Source organism: Drosophila gunungcola, unplaced genomic scaffold (genome assembly GCF_025200985.1).
Source record: "Drosophila gunungcola strain Sukarami unplaced genomic scaffold, Dgunungcola_SK_2 000136F, whole genome shotgun sequence".
NCBI classification, from domain to species: Eukaryota; Metazoa; Arthropoda; class Insecta; order Diptera; family Drosophilidae; genus Drosophila; species Drosophila gunungcola.
Window position 1 is genome coordinate 158699 of NW_026453297.1, and position 24658 is coordinate 183356.

Consider the following 24658-nt stretch of genomic DNA (forward strand, 5'->3'; position numbering starts at 1 on the left):
TGTTCATGATAATTACAAATCAATGCTAATGCATACAAAAATATATAATGCATATATGTATAGAGAAAAAAAAAATAGTTTGCGTACAACAATTTTCATCTTATTAATTTAAAACTAAGATATATATCCATTTTTCGTTCAGCTTTTGTAATTGAGTCGAGTTGAGTAGGTCATATTGAAAATAATATAAAACATCTAAATTCCGATTGTTTCCATATTAACTATATGACTATCGTCCGATTTTGATCATAATAAACCATCACTTAATATCGAAGGACTACAAAAAAGATTGAAATACAGAAAAATTCTAATTTTTATTAATTTTTTCCCCAACTGTTCCAATGGGAGCTATATGCTATAGCCGCCCGATCCGGCTCATTCCGCCTTCGGTCGGAAATGTCTCCTTCACTGCGTTGCAATTATAATACCCTCAGTAAGGGTATAAATATAAACTTAAATTACTTAAACTGTTGTTGGTGACAGTCCTAACTTGTTGACCTAAAACTTAGTTCGAGTATTGCATTGCATTGTATCATATATTTACAGTCAAACTCAAATTTCAAATTGCTTGGCGATCGCACTGAAAATGCAATAGTTTCGCTCAAAACAAGTTGGTCATTTCTTTATTTACTGTTAATAAAGTGCCAACTTTGCACGCATTACAATTTTATTCTGGTCATTTGTCGTTGTTATCAATTTTACAAGAACTATTATAATCAGCTGGGTGGCGGGAGGAGGGGGTGCTTAAGATGTACAAGGCGGGATCGAATCCAGCTAATACAGCTCCGACTTTTGCATGACGGCGGTGACCAGCGCCCTGAACGCGTCCTCAATCATGATGATGTGGAGCTGGGCATCCCGGTACGAGCATAGCTTGGCGCTTTCGGTTAGGGGCATCTGCATGGTGGTCACTCCCAGCGACGACTGGGAGTGCAGGCTGCGGCCGGTGGTCATCAGGATGTTGACGCAGTCGTCGGCCAAGATGGGAAACGTTTCCACGAACCGCACCATCGCTGGCAGCACATTCCGCAGGAATTTGCACTTGGCCGCGGCGGTGAGCAGGGACAACGTCGTCTGGATCACATTCAGGCAGAATTTTGAGACGCCCAAACTCTTGGGTATCGAGTAGTTGAGGACCAGATGGGAGGTCAGTTCGATGGTGAAGATCTGCTTGTCCATTTCGGTGACGTTGAGAAATTCGTGCACGAAGTCAATGCATATGTGCATCGATGGCACACTGGCCACAATCATGGGGATCACTGACTTCGGATACGTCTGGAAGTGCACTAGCTTGGCCAGCGACGGCTCGGAGATAAAGGCCTGATGCACATACGTCCCAATGATGCCCTGTATCTCGCGCAGCTCCAGGTGGGAAACCCGATCCGAGGCCTTGCTGGCCATGTACTCAAGCACTTCCAGGAGAATGTGCACGGCTGCGCTCTCCTGCGAGGCAATCAGCGTGGTCTTCAGCTCCTCCCGGTCCGCGTCCGTTTGCACCAGACCGTTCTTGTCCAGGACTTGCTTCTGCTGCATGTGCACGTTTAGATAGGTCTTCGAGGCGGCCAGGCTGCCCTTGAGGATGCGCAGCAGGATCATCAGCAGATACGGCGAGCAGAACACCGAGCGGGGGCAACTGTTGGGCAAGGGGGTAATGCGGGAATGCGGGTTACAGAAGGCGGGTGAGTAATATATGGGGATATGCCGGCGATACGCACCTCAACACCTCCATGGGCTCCAGCAAACTCTCGTTGGCAAAGGTCCGCCGGTTGATCGAGTCCGAACTGTTGGTAATCGCCCGCAGAGACATAATCCACAGGGTGGTGGGCAGCACGGCATTCAGGCGCAGCCAGATATCGTTGTACAGATCCTTGATGTAGCGCGGCACCGACTTGGCAAACACCAGCGGCAGATGCTGCACCAGCTGCTGCCCATACTGCGCCTGCGTTTCCGCGGGCATTTGCAGCAGCTGCTTGAACACCCGGATGGCCAGGTGCGGCTTCGTTTGAATGGCGGCCAGGGCACGATCCAGTTGCTCCGGCTTCAGCTCACGCTTGCTTACCACCACGGTGGCATTGCCCTGGGCCAAGTTGTGCTCCTCCAGCCAGTCGTCCACCATGCTGAGATGCGGATAGTTGGATATGATCAGTCGCAGCAGCGGATGGAACAGCGACAGATAGTCATGGTGGTAGTTGTGCGCCTTCTGGAGCAAATACTTCAGGGGCAGCCCGCCCAGGAAGTTGTTCGAGTACTCCTTCTGCTTGCGTCCACCCAGCGCACTCAGGTTCATCAGCCGCGTGTCCTCGTACAGCATCAGGTAGTAGATCATCAGCAGCTGGGCGGTGAGTGGGCAAGTCACCTCTATCTGCGCCAGCTCCTCACTCTCCGCCATCGGTGGCAGCTCCTCGGCGAAGAACGTGAGCTTCGATGTGCGGAACACGTGCAGGATCTCGGCCTCAGTGAAGGGCCGGTGCATGTGATCAATGTTCACCTTGCCCGTGGGATTCGGTATTATCAGCGTGTTGACAAACACCTCCACCAGGGCCGGCATCACTGGATGCACTGGCCGCACCGAGCTGCATATCTGCTTGAAGATCCACGACTTGATGGGCACCTTGTGCTTGAGAAAGGTCCGCGACTTCAGCAGCTGATGGATGCAGTGCACCGGCAGGTAGCCCGGAATGGTGCCGTTAAGATTCGGAGTGACCGGAACACGCACCGCATGCAGTGCCACTACTTGCTCCGTGAACAGGTCCTGCGTGAAGAGCTGCTTTATCCTGTTCGTGCTGTTCGGTCGGATGGGTATCTTCATGGCCAGGGTGGAGCAGACCATCTCACTGATGGCCGATATCTGGTTGCTGTGGAAGTGAATGGCCAGCAGCAGGAGCATTTCGCCCAGCGAGGTGCTGGTCCCAGAGCGCTTGCAGAAGAATGCATCCTCGCGGATCAGCCACTGCAGCCACTCCACCGCCTTGTTCTCCAGCGGTATGGTGGACACCAGCGAGGGGCAGGCGATGAGCATGCACAGCGCCAGCGTCACGAATCTCACGCCCGAGGGCGTGGCCTGCGGACAGCTCGTGACCAGTTGGGACAGAGCATTGATCTCGTCGTCGTTGAACTTCAGCCCACCGATTCCACGCAGGGCACAGTACAGCCGCAGCAGCACCGCTCCCTGCAGATTAAAGTCCCGCAGCTCCGCCGCATTGGTCGTGGTCTGGACCACCTTCTGCAGCAGCTCCACTCGCACCAGATTCAGTGCGTCGCCCTTGCGCTTCTGGCTGGAGCGGATGTAAACGGCGAACCAAGAGCGCAGGTTCTGGTCATTGCCCAGCAGCAGACCAGTGAGGAACGCAATCTGTGGATAAACATAAACAGAGTTTATTGTCAAAAGGTCCAAAATGCATCATCACATCACATCGACATTCGTAGAATAGAAGAAGACGGCAATAGACGTTCGTTTCTTTTCTTTTCTTTTCTTTTCTTTTCTTTTCTTTTCTTTTCTTTTCTTTTCTTTTCTTTTCTTTTCTTTTCTTTTCTTTTCTTTTCTTTTCTTTTGTGATCGCTCACACAATATATTAACTACTATTTCCTAATCTCGATGAAGTATGGGGAATAACAAAATTTATTAAAAATTAATATATTTTAATATATTTATTAATATATAATTAATAATATATATGTGCTTTTCAAGATCAAAAATATCTTAAAAACTTTTCGGGCTTAAACAACTTACGCAACTTACTTATCGTGCAAACAAGAAAGGAAGCAAACTTCGGCAAGCCGAACCACCTATTGAAGCTATTGCAAAAATTAAATATTCCTAAAAAATTAAAAAATTATGATTTACTTGCGTATATGTTTAAAAACATTGAAGCTATGGTGTTTTGCAGAGCAAATATTCGATAGTTCCTAAGGCAGGTTTTCCGATTTTAATAAAATTAATAGCGTAATTCTTAATTGTAAAATTATTAATAAGTCAAAAAGAATTTAAAATAGAATTGCAAAATAGAAAAGATACATATTTTTAAAATTTGTATTGTTCCCATGGGAGCTTTATGTTATAGTCGTCCGACTTTGATGAAATTTAAACCGTAATTCTAAAATATTGAACCATTACTATATGTCGAAGAATTAAAAGGAAAAAAAGCAGTTTATAATTTTTTTCATTTATTTTTCCGATGGTTTCTATAGGAGCTATATGTTATAGTCGCCCGATCCGTCTTGTTCCGACTTATGTACTACCTAACAGGAAAACAACTTTTGGGAAAGTTTCATGCAGATAGCTTTACAACTGAGAGACTAGTTTGGGAAGAAACGGACGGACATGGCTAGATCGATTCTCCTAGTGATGCTAATCAAGAATATATATACTTTATAGGGTCGGAAATGTCTCTTTCACTGCATTGTAAACTTCTGACTGAATTTATAGTACTCTTTGCAAGGGAATAAAATAAAGCATGGAACATATATAATATTTATGTGTATGTTTTGCTATACTTAATAATTTAATTAGGGCAGCGGGCCTTACAATTTCCAATTAATATTTACGTTTATGTTTTTCTGTATTAATCAGACATCTTTAGTTTTCTGGTAAGTATTCCCTACTTACTACATATTAAATAACTCGATTCTTAATTTCAAAGACCCACAAATTAAAAAAGATCGCTTATAAAAATGTTTTCCAGCAATGTTTGTTCAGAGCTTTTCGTTTCGTTGGCTTTTTGATTCAGGTGGAGTACCAGGCTTAATAAATTAAGACTTTTGCGATGATTTTTAAGTAGGGTGGAGCCTAAATCGTTTCGAGCTTAACACCATACTTGAACCTTTTGGTAAACATTACCCTACTCACCAGATCCTCTGGATGCTTCAGCGTGAGCTTGAGCATGAACGACGGCACCTTGAGCATGTCTACGCACATGGACCTATTGGCCAGAGCCTGTGAGGGATTCATTTCGCTGAGTCCCATGAGCAGCATCAGCCGGTGCTTGCCATCGGTGCCATCCTCGTCACAATTGGCGATCACGTGGGAAACCACATCGCGATAGCAATCAGGGAAGTTGGCCACCAGGGCGCAGATGATGCGGTGCCCGTTGGGCACATGGACAAGGGCATCCGTTAGCTCCAAGATGTTAAGAAGGGAAGGCAGCTCGGCCAGAGCAATGCACAGGATGTCCACGACCTCCTCCAAATAGATGCCATCGTCTAGCATCTCCGAGTGGGCGGCGGGCTTTTGCTCTGAGACCTGCTGCTGCAGATTGAAGATCTCCGAGAGCACCACCCGCACCTTGCGCGCCACGTCCGCCCGCTCGAAACCCAGTGCAATGCCCGACTGGAGTCCATATTCGTGCTGCTGTCCCTCGAAGAAGGCCGACTTCTGCCGCGCCTGCAGCTCCTTCTTAAGCTCGTTTTCCAGCTCATGGTAGTTCACCTGCAGATAGGACACAATGCTGTTCACCACCTCAATGCCGATGAGCACGGCCAGGATCTGTTTGCGCGACTCCATCGACGACTCCGTGTTGTCCAGCGGGGACAACAGGCTCATCCGCACCAGCGACGGCAGAACGGGCCGGATCTCCGCCTCCGGGTAGCTGGCCAGCAGGGTGATGTCCAGGTTCTGCATGGCGCAGAACACGCGCGGCGAAACATCGTACGTCTTCACCGGCATCTTGACCGTATCCCGTCCCAACTTGTTGATCCCGGCTATCCTTGTCTGATGGTTTGCTCTCTCTGTTGGCCTGGCCGGCGGACTGCCCGTGCTGGAGATCCCGGCACGGGTCTGCTTTAATCTCGGAGAATTTAATGCCGGAGAATCCGAGAATCCACTGCAATCCGCATCCAAAAACACAACACTCGTCGCCAGTGTGGTCGAGTTGCAAACGCCGAGAGATACCAGCTGGTATCCGTTTTTGGAGTCACCCTTATTCAGTTTATTAAAAATATACCGAAGAGCAAACAAACTAAAAACAAGAAAAGAAGCAGGCTTCGGCAAGCCGAAGTTTTTATACCCTTGCAGAAATTGCTTAAATTTAATATTCTTGAAAACACTTAAATTTCGATTGTTATGCGTATATGTCTAAATGCATTGATGATTTTCAGCTCAATTATTGGATCGTTCCTATGGCAGCTATATGATATCATTTTCCGTTTTGAATTAAATTAAAATCGTAAAACTATCAAATTTTTACTATTTCCAAAAGGGTTTTTAAAACAAATTCAGAAAATAGCGAAATATTCCGATTGTTCCTATGGGAGTCACATAATATTTTAATGATATTTAAGCCGTAATTCTAAAATATTTAACCATTAACCAACAAAAATAAAATTTAAGAAAAGCATTTTTTTTCATTTATGTTTCCGATTGTTCCTATGGGAGCTATATGATCAATAATATATAACAAGAACATAAATACAAATAAGCATTGTATAAATAATGTTTTTATGCTAATTTATATTTTTATAAATGACTAATGCTCTTAATATTAAAATTATCTAGATGCGCTGACAGGCTTCAAGCCAATAGTTTTTAAAATTATGGGTAAATTATTTCTTAACGCTCTTTCGAGTCTTGCGATAAAATATTAGCTCATTTATAGCTATCAAATTAAAGCTTAAGCTGAGCAGTAATTATTTATTCCATATATTCCATATACTCAGACCTAAAATTTTTTAAAATCTTCCGAGTTCTGGAGGGAATTCTTAGCTATTTTGTAGCCAGTTCTTTCTCTGGCTGCACCTCGGCACGGTCACACTGCGCAGTCGGCGTTTTTTAGCGACATCTCGCGCTGGTTCACTTCGTTCACTCGTTCGCAACGCGATGTTTTGAATACATACATTTTTTCCATTCTCGCCAAGTGAAGTTCATCCGCCAGACCGAAGATTTTTAGTCGAACGTGCTAAATCTATGAAATTAACTGTGTTTTATGAATCAATTAGGGCGAGTGGATCAGCAAAATTATCGAGTAGGTAAGTGAAAGCCGCCGCAGTGCAGTGAAAACGGCGCGAAAAGCCTGCCGAAGCGGCCAAAAAAATGTGAAATAGACCAACGCCCAAGTGAATAGGCCACGAAAAAGGAGCCACCAATAAAAGGCAGAAGTGGCAAAAGAGAGCGGAGTGTAAAAGTATCTAACGAATGTGAGTGTATGGGACAGAGGATGCGAACGGAAAGTGTGCTAAATATTAAACTCAGTGATTTTGCTACATACATAATAAAAACATCATCGATTAAAATTGCCTGCTAGCTCATATATTTTGCCGCTGCCGACGTCGCTGCCTCTGCCGCCGTTGATGACATCATTCGGTTTTCGGTGAGAGCGCGTAGAGTGCGTGAGTGTGTGTGTGTTTGCCTCTGCCTCATTACTGTAATCGAATTGGACGTGGTGTGGCTCGTATTTTTTTTTATTTTTTAATTTACACCAAATGCATAAATGCTTAAGCCGAAACTGAAGTTTAAAAAAAAGCAAAAAAGGCTGTGAAAAAGAACGCCATCCTTAAGTAACATTTGCGTCAGTTGGTGATAAAATGAAATACACGGTTATCGTCTAATCGGAGATAGATATGTACATATATAAAGACGTTCGTTTGCTTGTGAGTTTATGAAATACAAGCGGTCCGCTCTTTTCTTCGTTCTTCCTCATAGATACGCATACGCCTATGCACTTGGCTGAAATACAGTTACGTGCTCACCAATACTAAAAATAGGCAACACACTACCCACTCTCTCTACTTTTCCTCCCCTCCCCTTTTCGCCACCCCACAGAGGTCACGAGTTGAAGTTTCCTTTTGTAAAAAGAGCACTCTTCAATTTACCAATGCCCTGTCGTTAGGAGTGAAAACCCATAAATCCATATAGCTGCACTTGCCCAATGTGTGTTTGTTTGTTTGTTTGTGTTTTAGGTTGTTGTTGATGACAAATCACACACGTACAGTTGTAAACACAACACACACCTACACGCACACAAATAAACACTCAATTGATCACCGAAAACTCATTAACTTGCTCATAAATGGCAGGGAAAACTGGTTTTCTTTAGCTAAACTTAACTTTGGTGGTGGTTTCATTTCCAAGTTTCCAAAGTTGAACTCTTGGCCTGTTTAATTGAACTTACAGTTGCACACAAATCCACATCCACGCCCCGCTCTCTTCGGCTCTCTCTCTCTCTCTCTGTGATTAACACACTCAAAACAAGAGGATCGGCCATCATAATTATGTCTCAAAAGCACTAACAATCAAACTGGGGTGTGCAAAAGAGACAGAGCTGCTTGCGAGAGCGACTTATGCAGTTTCCACCCTTGCTTCTCTTCCTCCCACTTCCACTCCTCCACTCTAGCTGCACCACCTTTCAGATACACAGATACACTCGCGCGCTCTGTCGCTCCAGTTTTGTTGTTGTTCGCTTTCGCTCTCTCAAAGTTTTAAGCTTCGTTTAATAAAAATATTACGTAATACTAAGATAGAAGATGCGTGTATGCGTGTGCTGATTTTGCTTTTGTTTGTTTTAACAATTCTCGCCATAGTAGGGTTGTTGTTGTGGTGCTCTCATAAAATTAGTACAAATGAAATCAGCAGCTTACTTAATTGTGAGAGAAATAGTAGAAGAGGAGGATAACGAAGGAACAAGAGCAGGGAAAACTTTTGTTGTTGTGTGCGTAGAAGGGAATGACCCCAGCACCTGTGCCAATACGAATTGGAATAAAGGTCAAAGGACATTAGAACAAAAACACATTGTTATACACAGCCTAGCAAAAATATTCCTTTATATCAGTGTTCCTATTTTTGACCTAGGCTATGTTGTTCTGTTAAAATAAACACTAAAATAAAAACTATTAAATTAATATCGCAATTAGCTAGTTTTTTCTTTATAAAAGTGAAAAAACTATGAAAACATGACTCTTAGAAAATTAGACAATAATTAAGTTCACTATTAAGTATCAGAACAATCAATATGACTGGAAAAAGTATAAGAAAAGGAAATTAGAATTAACATTAAAAAAAAATCGTATTAATGAGTTACACTAAAAATAATAATAATAAAACTAAACTAAAAATCAAAATGCATTAATTAAATTGGAAAATAAAAGGACAGTTAAGCATAAGAAAAAGTACTATAGAAAAGGAAAACTAAATTTCTGCATTTACTACTTTGTTTTTCTAATTTGAAATGTGAAAGCCGGGGAGAAAGTACAGCGACAAACAAACAAACAAAAAACATTAAACGGAAAAAGTACAGCCCTAGTACTTGGCTCATTTTCATTGCAGCCCAAAAGCTTGCAAAAGTGTGAAAAACGCTGCGACGTGTGAAACTGAATGGGTTTTCGAGGGTCGTCGTCATGTGAATGGGTCATAATTTCAAATCGTCGGCTACGTCGATTAAAGTGAAATACCAGTATACCATTTGAATCGGCAAAAAACAGACAAAATAAAAAGCTCGCTGATAAAAATGGAAACTGGGCCCAGCATGGTTTATGGAAATGTATGATGTATACTTACAGTTGAGGTCATCAAGATAGCGTTTTAACTTGAGTCAACAGTGAATAGCTGCATTTAAATATCGATATAATTTAAGTTGTTAAACTGAATTTTAGTCTTAAAAATAAATAATAAATTATTATTTTGTTGATTCATACCCTTATATACCCCTTTCTTGTCTGATGAATTTCTCTAAAAAAAATAACCAAATACCCAAGACCTTAATTAGGTTTATGTGATAAGCACACATATATACCTAAACACTTAAGTACGTATGTATGTAATAATACAAAATAAAATTTTCAAAAACAATAAAAATGTTATTATACACAGCAAAAAAAAATTCATTTTGTAAATAAATTACCAATTAAATATCAATTAAACACAATAGCCTCTAGTGCACTCAGCTAATACCCCCAAACGAGTTAGACCCGCATGCAAAGTAAACTTTTAGTAATTAGGTACTTGTTATGGGTATATATTATATATATTTTTGCCCTCGCCACCGTATGTGCTATATATTTCGTTCGGTCTGCTATTTCGATGGTTTTTGTGAATTGAATTTCCTGCAATTTCACGGTTTTGCCATTCGAATCCGGTTGGGGGAGGGCCGCCCCACTTCTGTTCTTTTTTTCCGTCCACGGCGTGATGTAATCGCTTTAAGTCATAGTCACAATTGCGATCGGACATTCTAGTGGTGACCCCGGCGACCCGTGTGACGCAATCCAACCCAAAAAAAAAAAAAAAAATGAATCACCCACCGCTGTAAATTATCTAACCGATTTTCCCACCGCCTTTTCCAGTGATTCTCTTCTGAAGGTAACACATTCGGTTTGGACTTAAAGGATAAACTCAGAGGAACAACGAACGGAGGAGTGGCGAGCTCCCGTGAAACGAAACGACACTTTAGAAACTAGCAACTAGAAAAGAACTAACTAAGCACGAAAGCACTGTGGAAACCGTAGATCCCCAGCCATGACAACGGACATTTCGATTGTTCGCTGGGATCCCAGCCAGGGTCCTGGCAACGAGTACATCGATGAGTACGAGTACGATGGCGGCAACTCCAGTTCCCGACTGTTCGAGCGGTCCAGGATCAAGGCGCTGGCCGAGGAGCGCGAGAGTGTGCAAAAGAAAACCTTTACCAAGTGGGTAAACTCGCATCTCTGCCGTGTTAACTGCCGTATTGCCGATCTCTATGTGGATATGCGGGATGGCAAGCACCTGATCAAGCTGCTGGAGGTCCTGTCCGGAGAACGTCTGCCCAAACCCACTAAGGGCAAGATGCGCATTCACTGCCTGGAGAATGTGGACAAGGCGCTGCAGTTCCTTCGCGAACAGCGCGTCCATCTGGAGAATATTGGCTCCCATGACATAGTCGATGGCAATGCTTCCCTCAATTTGGGCCTGATTTGGACCATCATCCTGCGCTTCCAGATCCAGGACATCACCATCGAGGAGGTGGACAACAAGGAGACCAAGTCGGCCAAGGACGCTCTTCTGCTCTGGTGCCAGATGAAGACAGCCGGCTATCACAATGTGAACGTGCGCAACTTCACCACCTCGTGGCGAGATGGCCTGGCCTTTAATGCCATCATCCACAAACACCGTCCGGATTTGGTTCAGTTCGAGAAGCTCTCGAAGACGAACGCGATCCACAATCTGAACAACGCCTTCGATGTGGCCGAGGACAAACTGGGCCTGGCCAAGCTCCTCGATGCGGAGGATGTGTTCGTCGAGCATCCGGACGAGAAGTCCATCATCACGTACGTGGTCACCTACTATCACTACTTCAGCAAACTCAAACAGGAGACGGTGCAGGGCAAGCGTATTGGCAAAGTGGTTGGCATTGCCATGGAGAATGACAAGATGGTCCACGACTACGAGCACTTCACCAGCGATCTGCTTAAGTGGATCGAAACGACCATCCAGTCGCTGGGCGAACGTGAGTTCGAAAATTCGCTCACCGGCGTCCAAGGGCAGTTGGCCCAGTTCTCCAACTACCGCACCATCGAGAAGCCGCCCAAGTTCGTGGAGAAGGGCAACCTGGAAGTCCTGCTGTTCACCCTACAGTCCAAGATGCGGGCCAACAACCAGAAGCCCTACACACCCAAGGAGGGCAAGATGATTTCGGACATCAATAAGGCCTGGGAGCGACTCGAGAAGGCCGAGCACGAACGCGAGTTGGCCCTGCGCGAGGAGCTAATCCGGCAGGAGAAACTGGAGCAGCTGGCCGCCCGCTTTGATCGCAAGGCCTCGATGCGCGAGACCTGGCTGTCCGAGAACCAACGGCTAGTCAGCCAGGACAACTTTGGATTCGATCTGGCGGCCGTGGAGGCGGCGGCCAAGAAGCACGAGGCCATCGAAACCGACATCTTCGCCTACGAGGAGCGTGTCCAGGCGGTGGTGGCCGTTTGCGATGAACTGGAATCGGAGCGTTATCACGATGTGAAGCGCATCCTGCTGCGCAAGGACAATGTGATGCGCTTGTGGACCTATCTGCTGGAACTCCTGAGGGCGCGTCGTATGCGTCTTGAGATCTCGCTGCAGCTGCAGCAGAACTTCCAGGAGATGCTCTACATCCTGGACAACATGGAGGAGATCAAGCAGCTGCTGATGACCGACGACTACGGCAAGCATCTGATGGGCGTGGAGGATCTGCTGCAGAAGCACTCGCTTGTCGAGGCCGACATCAACATTCTGGGTGAGCGCGTCAAGGTGGTGGTTCAGAACTCGCAAAAGTTCCTGAGCGACGACCCGGAGTCGTACAAGCCCTGCGATCCAGAGATCATTGTGTCCCGCGTCCAGCAGCTGGAGGATGCCTACGCGGAGCTGGTTCGTCTGGCTGTGGAACGTCGCAGCCGCCTGGAGGAGAGCCGCAAACTGTGGCAGTTCTACTGGGACACCGCCGACGAGGAGAACTGGATCAAGGAGAAGGAGCAGATTGTCTCGACGGATGAGGTCGGCCACGACCTGACCACCGTCAATCTGATGCTCAGCAAGCACAAGGCCCTGGAGTCGGAGATCACGTCGCACGATCCGCAGCTGCAGAATGTGGCCAAGGTCGGGGCGGAGCTGATCACCGAGGGCCACTTCGGCGCGGACCGCATCAAGGACCGATTGAAGGAGATCCTCTCCAAGTGGGATCATCTGCTGGACCTCACCAAGTACCGCCGCCAGCGCTTGGAGAACGCCGTCGAGTACTTCCAGCTGTTTGCCGATGCCGACGATGTGGACAACTGGATGTTGGACACCCTGCGCATCGTCTCCAGCGAGGATGTTGGTCGCGACGAGGCCAATGTCCAGTCCCTGCTGAAGAAGCACAAGGATGTGGCCGACGAGCTGAAGAACTACGCCGAGGTGATCGACGCCCTGCACAAACAGGCGGAGAGTCTGAAGCTCAACGAGGCGGAGAAGGCGAGTGTGGACAAGCGGCTGGAGGCGATCGACAACCGGTACAAGGAACTCACCGAGCTGGCCAAGCTGCGCAAGCAACGACTGCTCGATGCCCTCAGCCTGTACAAGCTCATGTCCGAGGCAGATGGAGTGGAGCAATGGATTAAGGAGAAGACCAAGATGCTGGACACAATGACACCGGGCAAGGATATCGAGGATGTCGAGATCATGAAGCATCGCTTCGAGGGTTTCGACAAGGAGATGAACGCCAATGCCTCGCGCGTGGCCGTGGTTAATCAGTTGGCTCGCCAGCTGCTCCATGTGGAGCATCCCAATTCCGATGAGATTCTGGAGCGACAGAACCACCTCAACCAGGAGTGGTCGACGCTGCGCGAGAAGGCCGAGGCCAAGATGGATGATCTGAAGTCCGCCCACGGCGTCCAGACCTTCTACATCGAGTGCCGCGAGACGATCTCGTGGATCGAGGACAAGAAGCGCATCCTCACCGAAACCGACAGTCTGGAGATGGATCTCACCGGTGTGATGACACTGCAGCGTCGCCTTAGCGGCATGGACCGCGACTTGGCCGCCATCCAGGCCAAGCTCTCCAGCTTGGAGCGCGAGGCCAACAGCATCGAGGATGAGCATCCGGAGGAAGCCAAGATCATCCGCGAGCGCATTGCCCAGATCGAGTTGATTTGGGAGCAGCTAACCCAGATGCTTAAGGAGCGCGACTCGAAGCTGGAGGAGGCTGGCGATCTTCACCGTTTCCTGCGCGATCTAGATCACTTCCAGACCTGGTTGACCAAAACCCAGACGGACGTGGCCTCCGAGGACACGCCCACATCCCTGCCAGAGGCTGAGAAGCTGCTCAACCAACATCAATCGATCCGCGAGGAGATTGACAACTACACGGAGGACTACAAGAACATGATGGAGTACGGCGAGCGGCTGACCTCGGAGGGCAGCACTTCGGACGATCCGCAGTACATGTTCCTGCGGGAGCGCTTGAACGCCCTGAAGGATGGCTGGGAGGAGCTGCATCAGATGTGGGAGAACCGACAGGTTCTGTTGTCGCAGAGCTTGGACCAGCAGCTGTTCAACCGCGATGCCCGCCAGACGGAAGTCCTGCTCAGCCAGCAGGAGCACTTCCTTAGCAAGGACGACACCCCAGTCAACCTGGAGCAGGCCGAGAACCAGCTCAAGCGCCACGAGGCCTTCCTCACCACCATGGAGGCCAACGATGACAAGATCAACACGCTGCTGCAGGTGGCCGACACTCTGGTCGAGAAGGATCACTTTGACGCGGACAAGATTGGCAAGCGGGCGGAGAATATCACCGGACGTCGGGATGACAACCGTCAGCGAGCTCTGGATCAGCACGAGAAGCTCAAGAACCAGGTGAAACTGCACGAGTTCCTGCAGGATCTGGAAGAGCTGGCCGAGTGGGTGCAGGAGAAGTACGCCACCTCGCAGGATGAGTCGTACAGGAGCGCAAAGACCATCCACTCCAAGTGGACGCGCCACCAGGCCTTCGAGGCGGAGATTGCTGCCAATAAGGAGCGCCTGTTCGAGGCGGAGAAGTCCGCCCAAGAGCTGTCCAAGGAGAAGCCCGAGTTCAAGGATGTGATCGAGCCCAAGCTCAAGGAGCTGGCCAAGCAGTTCGATGACCTGGAGGTGCACACCAAGGAGAAGGGCGCCATGCTGTTTGACGCCAATCGCGAGGTGCTTGTCCAGCAGACCTGCGATGACATCGACTCCTACATTACCGATCTGGAGAAGCAGATTGTCAGCGGAGACACAGCCAACGATCTGACATCCGTGAACATCCTGATGCAGAAGCAGCAGGTCATCCAGACCCAGATGGCGGTCAAGGCCCGCCAAGTGGAGGAGATCGACAAGCAGACCGAATATCTGCAGAAGACGGTGCCCGAGGAGAAGATCGAACCGATTGTGGTGAAGAAGACGGCCGTGCTCGAGCGATTCGAGAAGATTAAGGCCCCGTTGCTGGAGCGTCAAAAGGCGCTGGAGAAGAAGAAGGAAGCCTTCCAGTTCTGCCGCGATGTCGAGGACGAGAAGCTCTGGATCGACGAGAAGCTGCCGGTGGCCAATTCGCCGGACTACGGCAACTCGCTCTTCAATGTGCATGTCCTCAAGAAGAAGAACCAGTCGCTGGCCACAGAGATCGACAACCACGAGCCGCGCATCAACGCCATCTGCAACAATGGCCGCAAGCTGATCGACGAGGGCCACGAGGATGCCAAGAAGTTCGAGGCGCTGATCAGCGATCTGACCCAGAAGTGGCAGGAGCTCAAGGATGCCATCGAGAACCGCCGGAAGCACCTGCTGGAGTCGGAGAAGGTGCAACAGTATTTCTTCGACGCCCAGGAGGCGGAGTCATGGATGAGCGAACAGGAGCTCTACATGATGGTCGAGGATCGCGGCAAGGACGAGATCAGTGCCCAGAATCTGATGAAGAAGCACGAGAACCTGGAGCAGTCGGTGGAGGACTATGCCAACACCATTCGCCAGCTGGGCGAGGTGGCGCGCCAGTTCAGCGGGGATGACATCTCTTCGGGCGATGCCGTGGCCGTCAAGCAGTCGCAGCTGGACAAACTCTATGCCGGGCTCAAGGATCTGGCTGGCGAGAGGAGGGCCCGTCTCAACGAGGCCCTGCAGCTGTTCATGCTGAGCCGCGAGGTGGACGATCTGGAGCAATGGATCACCGACCGCGAGGTGGTGGCCGGTTCCCAGGAACTTGGCCAGGACTTTGACCACGTCACCCTGCTGTCGGAGCGCTTCAATGAGTTCGCCCGCGACACAGAGGCCGTGGGTGGCGAGCGAGTGGCCAAGGTGAACGGCATTGCCGACAATCTCATCCAGGCCGGGCACTCCGACTCCGCCACGATCGCCGAATGGAAGGACAACCTAAACGAATCGTGGCAGGACCTGCTGGAGCTAATCGAAACCCGCACCCAAATGCTGGCCGCTTCCCGGGAGCTGCACAAATTCTTCCACGACTGCAAGGATGTGTTGGGCCGCATCCTGGAGAAACAGCACGGCGTATCGGACGAACTCGGACGCGATGCCGGCTCCGTGTCGACGCTTCAGCGCAAGCACTACAACTTCCTGCAGGACCTCATCACCCTATACTCACAGGTCCAGCAGATCCAAGAGGAGTCGGCCAAACTGCAGGACGCCTATGCCGGTGAGAAGGCCAAGGAGATAACCAATCGAGAACAGGAGGTTCTCCACGCCTGGGACAATCTGCAGACGATGTGCGGCGCCCGCAAACAGAAACTGGCCGATACGGGCGATCTGTTCCGCTTCTTCAACATGGTGCGCATCCTGATGATCTGGATGGAGGACCTCGTCCGCCAAATGAACACCTCGGAGAAGCCGCGCGACGTGTCCGGCGTGGAGCTGCTGATGAACAACCACCAGAGCCTCAAGGCCGAGATCGACACGAGGGAGGACAACTTCGGAGCGTGCATCTCGTTGGGCAAGGAGCTGCTCACCCGCAACCACTACGCCTCCGCGGACATTAAGGATCGCCTGATGTCGCTGAACAACAGCCGCAGTGCCCTGCTCCGCCGCTGGGAGGAGCGCTGGGAGAATCTCCAGCTGAGTGAGTACACCGAAATTCAATTTCAAATTGCCCCCCCTTGCTTAACACTGATCTCCCAATTCCCATTTGTGTAGTCCTGGAGGTGTACCAGTTCGCCAGAGATGCTGCCGTGGCCGAGGCCTGGCTGATTGCCCAGGAGCCCTACCTGCTCTCCTCAGAGCTGGGCCACACGATCGACGAGGTGGAGAACCTGATCAAGAAACACGAAGCCTTTGAAAAATCTGCCGCCGCCCAAGAGGAACGCTTCAGTGCTCTCGAGCGTTTGACAACAGTGAGTGTTTCGCATGGGAACGCATTTTACTTGTAACCTGTGCTAACCCTTATTCCCTTCCAGTTTGAGCTTAAGGAAATGAAGAGGCGTCAGGAGCTGGCGGAGGAGGCTGAGCGACAACGCATCAAGGAGGAGCAGGAGGCCAAGGCCGCCTCGGAGGCGGCGGAACAGGCCAAACGAGAGGCTGAGCGGCGCGACGACGTGGACGTTGGAGCTTCGCACGATGATTCAGGTATGAAACATAATCTTCCTTGTGGGATACAAAGGATGGTTAAAAATACAGAAATATACGTTTATAGCATTAAAGTTGAAAAGAGGTTTAGCTCTAATTTAATTCAAAACAATAAGGTCAGCATATTTTAAAAACGAATTCCATAAGATGTAAACGTATATTTCTATTAAAATATTTTTAACCAGCCAATGTTTTAGTCCAGCCCTCCTCCACATTCGCATCCAAATCCACATCCATATCCACATCCATCCCAGCCGCACTGTCAACGTCCCCGTCAAGATAGCACTCAAGATGCCGCTCCAAATCTCGTCTAACCACAAAAAGCCAATCCAATTTATCTCTAAACGTTCTCTGTCATTCACTCATGCTTACTAAACCAAACTCAAACCAAACTCACCCCGCCACGGATTAACCAACTAACCAATCAACTTAAACCCGTGAAGCCGCCAAAGACACGGCCGTCGAGTTCGAGCGCGTTGTCGAGATCCAAACAGGTATAAACGATCATTAGCCAGGCGCAGATCCATGGCACATGGCTCATGTGGTCCCATGAATGTTACTTATTCCGTTTGTGTTTATTTTTATGTTTGGATCGTCTTGGCCCCTGAACTCAAAACTAATCACTTATTTGCTTGTTTCTTAGAGCGGGGAGCAACACCAGGCGCTGGCGAGGGTCACGAGGGCTATGTGACACGAAAGCACGAGTGGGACTCGACCACCAAGAAGGCCTCTAACCGATCTTGGGACAAGGTAAGATACACTTAGTCTGCCGATTTAATTGCTCTTAGAAATACCTGTCAAAATAATTATTGTGCAACAATGTAAAGTGTAAAATAAAATACTTAAAAGGCACAAGACAATTTTCCTTTTAATTAATCATAATGCTTACTTACCAATCAGCAAAATGAGAATAAACCTTTTATTTTGGTTTAGTTTTTCAAGGAAAATGGAAAGTGTTAAAAATTCACTTTTTAATATACGATATTTAATCATTTTGGAAATATTTAAGAAAAGTTAAGTTATAATATTGTCGTTCATCTGAACATTTGATAGGAATAACAATTTTTTTAATAACTGATCTATTTTTAAAAATTTGTAACTTAAAAATAATGTTTTCATAAAAAGTTAAAATGCGGATTTTTTTTTAAGTTTATACTGGCTCTTAAAAAAGAATTCAATTATTTTGGCCGCACTTATAAGTATTAGTGTAAATAGATAGATTAGTGTTTTCAACCTCATCATTTGAGATGGATTCACCTATAGAAAGTAAAATATTTAATTCACTGTCTTCTTGTCTCAGGTATACATGGCTGCCCGGGCTGGACGCATTACGTTCTACAAAGATCAGAAGGGTTATAAGAGTAATCCCGAATTGACCTTCCGCGGTGAGCCCAGCTACGACCTGCAAAACGCTGCCATTGAAATTGCCAGTGATTACACCAAGAAGAAGCACGTGCTGCGAGTGAAGTGAGTACTAAACTAGTGCGTCATATGAATGTTACTCAGAAACTTATCGTAAATATTCTCTACAACTTACAGGCTCGCCAACGGCGCCTTGTTCTTGCTGCAGGCCCATGACGACACCGAGATGTCCCAGTGGGTGACCTCCCTGAAAGCACAGAGCGATTCGACAGCGGTGGCCGCCAGCAGATCCCAGACTCTGCCCGCCACCTCACAAAAGGACGAACCAAAGCGCAGATCGTTTTTTACTTTAAAGAAAAAGTAAACTAACAGCCCCGCAACGCAACCATAAGCAAGAGCAGCTAATTAAAACAAAACAAAAAAAGATGATGAGAAATGATAATACAAAACGACAAAAATTATACAGCAAAAATTAAGAAGAAGCAAATATATATTTTTTTTTCATATATTTAAACTTATTTCGTAATGAGAAAAAAACAAAAACCGACAAAAACTTGCAAAACGAGCAAAACGTAAACAATTATTATGCTTATCAAATTTGCACGATAAATACTGCTATTATGATTAAACGTATGTATCTTATTTATTTAAACAAATACAAAGTAATATAAAGATAAAAAAATACAAAAAACAAACAAAAAATTTGAGGAAATCAACTCGTGTATGCATTTCAATGTATTCGATAAATAAACGAAATATTCCTTTAAAGTACACCAATTGCTGACGAACTGCTTAATTACCACCGCTCTCGTTTTTCGCAGTCAGATCAATTTGATGTGGGGGCTTTCCATTGCATTTAGCTTGCTATACTTTACCAATTAAACGTTTATTGAATATTAAGGCGAATATTTCCTTTTAGTGAGGTACATCTTCTGAGAAATTTTAGCCAGTGGCATTTATAGATTTCTATTCTTGGAGGATTTAAAATTAGCCAGCAGATGGGTCATCCGGTTGTATGGGATCTCGAAGAGCAGTGTTACTACAATGGCCATTGCGTAACAGATCGCCGAACAGGATATCGTAAATAGGATCTAGAACGAAAGTGGTCGATTAAATGGGACAATAAAAGACACATTTCCTACACTCTAAAGTATATATGTACATATATTCTTGATCAACATCACCATACGAGTCAATAAAGATATCGGTATTCAACTTTCCCAAAAATCGTTCCTGTGTTCTGGTAGTATAAAACTCAGAATGAACCAAAATCGATCTACTGTTTTATATAAAGTTGATACTCTTTATACCCTCAATTTTCCGCTGAATTTTTCGATGATTCCTATGCCAGCTATATGATATCGTTGTTCGATTCAAATAAAATGAAAACTTTAATTTTGAGTTAGTAAACCAACTCGAAGTATATTACAAAAATTTAAAAAAATGTTTTAATATTATTTATATTTTCACTTACATTTCCGATCGTTCCTATGGGGACTATATGATAAATGGCTAAAATTAAAATCATATTTCTAAAATCACTACAAATTACTTTATATCAGAGTATAAATATATGATATATTGAGAAACAACGTAGATAACATTTCATTTCCCTTTCTTTCCCGATTATTTTTACGGGAGCTATAAAAACCTGTAGGCTGATCTGTCCTGTCCCGACTTATATCAAAAAAAATTGCAACGCAGCGACATTATCGGATCTATTAAGTATATATGTTCCTTATCAGCATTACTAAGAGAGCCGACCTCACCTTTCCGTCCGTCCGTCCTTTCTTTTTTCAACGCATACTAATATTTTATTTTTAGAGCTATATTAGGAAACCTTTCCAAATGTCTAATTTCTATTGCAGGTAGTACGAGCTGGATCGAACGACTATATTACATGGGTCCCATTGGAACAATCATTCAAATAAATGGTAAAAAATTATCATTTTGTTTTTTTTTTAATTTAGTGATGGGTTTCTATTTTAGAACACGGGTTTAGTTATATCAAAATCGGACAACGAAAAAATTCAAAGGAAAATTGACAAAGCTTCGCTGTTTTTAGACATGTACGAGTAAAAATCAAAATATAGTCTAAAGAATATTTAATAGCTGCAAGGGAGCATAAACTTTGGCTTGTCAAATTTTATTTTCTTTTTTTTTATACCCTTGCAGAGGGTATTATAATTTCAGTCAGAAGTTTGCAACGCAGTGAAGGAGTAATAACCGACCCATAGGAACAATCCGTTAAAAAAAATGAACAAAAAAAAATTATAACTTTGCTGTTTTTAATTTTTTGTATAGTTTTTTAATATTTAGTAATGGTTTGTTATACTGGCATCACGGTTTAAATTTGATCAAAATCGGAAGACTATATCATAATCGGAAAATAAAAAAAAAGGAAACAAGATTTTAATTTCTCTAATATTCAATTTTTGCTTTTAATTTTTTTTGTATATTGGAATGTTTTAAAATTTCAGAATTATACTTTTAATTTTATTTATGCCATAGAAACGATCGAATAATTGAAGTTAAAATTATCATAGCTTCAATGGTTTTTAGCGGGTACTCATATAATTCGAAGTTTAGATGCTTAATTTTTCCAATAGCTGCAAGGGTACATAAACTTCGGCTTGCCCACGTTTGCTCACTTTCTTGTTTCATTTTATTTACAAACACATTATGTATTTAAATCATCTTTGCTTAAAGAAAACTTAAAAACATAATTATCGGTCTCAGGCGATAAGTTTTTAGCTCTAAAAAAAAATTATATTTATGTGAGATAAAAAAAAAGACCAGTTTTTACTCAAAGGTTATTGGATATTTCCCGTTCTTAGATGTGAATATGTTTTTTAATTAGCTGCGACGTAAGTGAAAGTCTTTTTCTTATCGAAGATATATTAAAAACTTACTATCATGGTGTTGTCCGGTTTCACTTCGTTGCTGAAGGAGTGGTAAAAGTAGATGATGACAATGGGATTCAACAGGTAGATGGCGTAGGTGAACCGGCTGATGCGCTGCACTTGCTCCGATTGCAGGATCGCCAGGAGCCAGCGGGTGGGAGCATAGGACTCGCTGCTGTCCGACTTGGTGCCACAGAGGATGAGATGACCGGCCAGCGTAGTGACTAGCACCCGCAGGACGACCATAAAGGTGTAGATAACACTGGTGGCCGGCAACCGATCCATTGTCACCTGTTTCGCCAACCAGCCAATCGCCCCAACGGCTACCATCCTGACCCAGAGATTGGGCATTAGCAAGTCGAAGGGTGTGGCCACACCCTTGACATGGGTGTAGGCATACCAACCACCCACTATATAGGCCAGCATGCGGATGAGGGGACTCATGTAGGACCACTCGTTGGTGTGGTACAGCTCCTCGAAATTGGCGCCCACTTCTCTGACCTCCATTTTCACAATCGACTCCACGGCGCTGACAATCATCAGCGTCTGTGTGATCCATCTGACCGCCTTTGGGTGCTTGGTGTGGCCAAAGAGCAGCAGCATGGCCAGCATGTGGAGCTGCATGTCGCAGCCCAGTGACCAGGTCCACGATCCGCACATGTCCTTAATCGGATACAGATTCTGGATGAATAAAAAGTTGCGCATCGAGTTTCGCCGACAGAGTTCGTCCTGCGGATCGCTTATGTGCAGCACGGACACCTGGCGCTGGTATTCCATCATGACCACACCCGCCAGTATAACCACAAATTGCAGGGGAGCTAGTCGGCAGTAGCGGTGTATAAACTGTCCCAGGTAGCGACGCCCATTACCGCAGAATCCATCGGCGGCGATTTCCTGCTGCAGCTGCTCGTCCTTCAGGAAATTCAAGACTGTCAAGTAGCCACTGCGATCGGAAAGATATTTAATGGGGTGGAAGGGTTAATTCGTGTATAAAATTTAAATTTTTCTAAAAATTGTTGGCGAAACAGCTGAAATCCATTCTTAACAAGAAGGGAAGCCAACTTCTTCGGAAGGCCAAAGCTTATGCGCCATTGCAGCTATTCCGATTTTTATATTCCGATTTTTATGCCTATATGAGTTGAAAACTCATACATAATATCGTTTTCCAATTTAAATAAAATCAAAACAAAATTAAAAATAAAGAAGCTTAAATGTGTTTTTCATTCTAAACGACTAAAGCTACGGATACGTGCTATATAGTTAAAATGGTATTTTTAATGGCTATTTACGTTTCCTAAATGTATTTTCTTCAAGTAAAATAATTACGGAATTTAGACAAAATAAGGTTTTCGTGTTCACATTTTAACGATTTTTTTGGAAACACCAGTATAGATTTCTTTTCATTTTTGAGTCCTTGAGTCCTTGCAACCCTTTTTATATATTTTTAATTAGCATTTCATGCTTATTTGAATGAGCAGAAATCTATGCAAATCCAATTCGATTATGAAAAATTCGTATTGGAGTAAACAGTGATGTCATATTATTATTAATATAAGCAAGGTTATTATAGACACATTTATTTTGTGTTCAAAGGAAAGAAAGTGTTCTTCGGTTTTTTAATATACAAGCCGTTTGGGAACAACTCCTGACGTAGTTTAATAAAAAATGGGTACTAGTCCTGTACAAATTAAAAACAAGAAGGGAAGCAAACTTCAACAAGCCGAAGTTTATATACCCTTGCAGCTTTTGCAAAAAAAAGATATTTATTCGTATATGTTTAAAAACATTGAAGCTATAATGATTTTCAGCTTAAAAAAAGATTACTTTATTTGTATTTAATTCGTTTTGTAATCGGACGCTGCTTTGAAATAGTAAAGTGACAAGGCTGATTTTATATTGCAGCTTTGTGCCGATTACAAAAAAAATTTAATAAAAAATTTTAATTTTTTTTGGTAAAATAAAAAGTAGTCCTCACAATATCAGAGGTTTTTGGAGTTGAAGGTGCGATCGTCACAATAATTTTACCTCGTCAATAGGAACGGACGGACATTGCTAGATCGACACTCCTGGTGGTACTGATCTAGAATATATGTACCTTAGAGGTTCGGAAATGTCTTGCAAACTTCTGTATTTTGATTTAAGGCATATGAGTGATATACTTTGAATCCAATGCGCAGACCCTCAAATTTGGGCCGCCCTAATGTATATATTAGTTTTTATCTTTTTCAATGATCCGTCTAGATTTAAGAGCTAGAATTCTGGTATGAAACAAGAAGTCTGAAGTGATGCCTACGCAGCGGAAGTTTGATTTGTTGTCCACTGTAATCCATACAATAGTAATCCATATATTTAATAGTAGTAAACAAGATTTTATTAAAATAATATAACCAGCAATCAACTTTTAAGTAATTTTAGCGTAATTACCTTTTCTTTCTATGCAGGAATAAAAATATTAGACCATATTTAATTCATACATATTTGTAGAGTTTGAAATATTACGTTTCGTGCAGGCAACACTTTTTATTCTCAATTCTTTGTTGAAAATTATATTATGTTGGAAATATCTACCAATGAAGGTTAACAAATATAAGACCATTTTTAAGAAAGGTATTTATTCAGATACGATGAGTTTAAATATAACTCTTTCGTTTTATTATCACCCAAAAAAAATTGTCATAGAAACATACATTTTAAGCTGTTGGGTACAAAGGTGTTTTAAAAATAAGACCTTTAAACTGTTCGGTTTACAAATGAAATAAAAAGTATAGGGGTTATGTAATTTAGTATTGAATTAATACTTATACTTAATACTGTCTGTAGATAATTTTCAAGCCACATAAACGTTCAGTTTTTTTTTGGTGATTATGTTTTTTAAAGTTGTTAGTACGATTTTAACATGTCTATATAAACCTAAAATACAGCGGCTTGGAATATCAATCCATTTTTATCTTAAGACCTAACAAATGGATTAGCAATTGGGTATCCTCACCTGACCACAAAAAAGATCTCCACCATGCTGGGCCAATAAGTGTGCCGCATAGTCATCGACACGATCTTGTCGAGCATCTCGACCGAGGAGTCCACGGTGAAGTACTTGTACCAGACCACATGCACGCCAATTAATGAGAATGCGGTGAATACCCTCAGGCCGTTGATGGCTTTGTTCTCCTGGCAGGGATTTACTGGCTTCCATGCCAGCTCCCAGTTGCTAGCCAGATCGAAGCATCCCAAAATGCGGGAGTACTGGGCCAGACCACTGGAGGCTACAAGGGTAAGCAGAAGGGTTCCACCCACCACTGAAAAGAGCATTTGCACAGCCCCACTTTTGAAAAAATGGGTCTCAAATTTTGGTTTTTTGACGTAAGCCAACTTGGCATCCATATCCCAGCACCGAAAGGACTTT

The 24658-nt window shown here is 44.8% G+C and overlaps 3 protein-coding genes across 8 annotated transcripts; 1 reads left to right on the forward strand and 2 right to left on the reverse strand.

The window, feature by feature from the left end:
- Window positions 1-595: 595 nt before the first annotated feature.
- On the reverse strand, window positions 596-5876 carry LOC128265569 (integrator complex subunit 2). Its single transcript, XM_053001657.1, has 3 exons — window positions 4847-5876; window positions 1716-3352; window positions 596-1633 (listed from the first exon to the last, which is right to left on the reverse strand). Exons 1-3 carry the CDS (start codon window positions 5660-5662, stop codon window positions 775-777), a joined length of 3312 nt encoding a protein of 1103 aa, XP_052857617.1. The 5' UTR covers window positions 5663-5876; the 3' UTR covers window positions 596-774.
- Window positions 5877-6766: 890 nt separating this feature from the next.
- LOC128265585 (spectrin beta chain) lies at window positions 6767-19129 on the forward strand. 6 transcript variants are annotated; one of them, XM_053001691.1, is made up of 8 exons: window positions 6769-6960; window positions 10267-16487; window positions 16562-16758; window positions 16822-16990; window positions 17434-17484; window positions 17634-17740; window positions 18291-18457; window positions 18530-19129. In XM_053001691.1, exons 2-8 carry the CDS (start codon window positions 10439-10441, stop codon window positions 18714-18716), a joined length of 6927 nt encoding a protein of 2308 aa, XP_052857651.1. In that variant the 5' UTR covers window positions 6769-6960; window positions 10267-10438; the 3' UTR covers window positions 18717-19129. The 6 variants fall into 6 exon arrangements, with proteins under 6 accessions (XP_052857656.1, XP_052857655.1, XP_052857657.1 ...); XM_053001692.1 differs by having other exon boundaries at window positions 6769-6956; XM_053001695.1 differs by lacking the exon at window positions 18530-19129 and having other exon boundaries at window positions 6768-6960; window positions 17636-17740; window positions 18291-18430.
- LOC128265586 (O-acyltransferase like protein) lies at window positions 18977-24652 on the reverse strand. The gene is made up of 3 exons (XM_053001698.1): window positions 24245-24652; window positions 21265-22198; window positions 18977-19443 (listed from the first exon to the last, which is right to left on the reverse strand). Exons 1-3 carry the CDS (start codon window positions 24634-24636, stop codon window positions 19309-19311), a joined length of 1461 nt encoding a protein of 486 aa, XP_052857658.1. The 5' UTR covers window positions 24637-24652; the 3' UTR covers window positions 18977-19308.
- Between the last annotated feature and the right edge of the window lie 6 nt (window positions 24653-24658).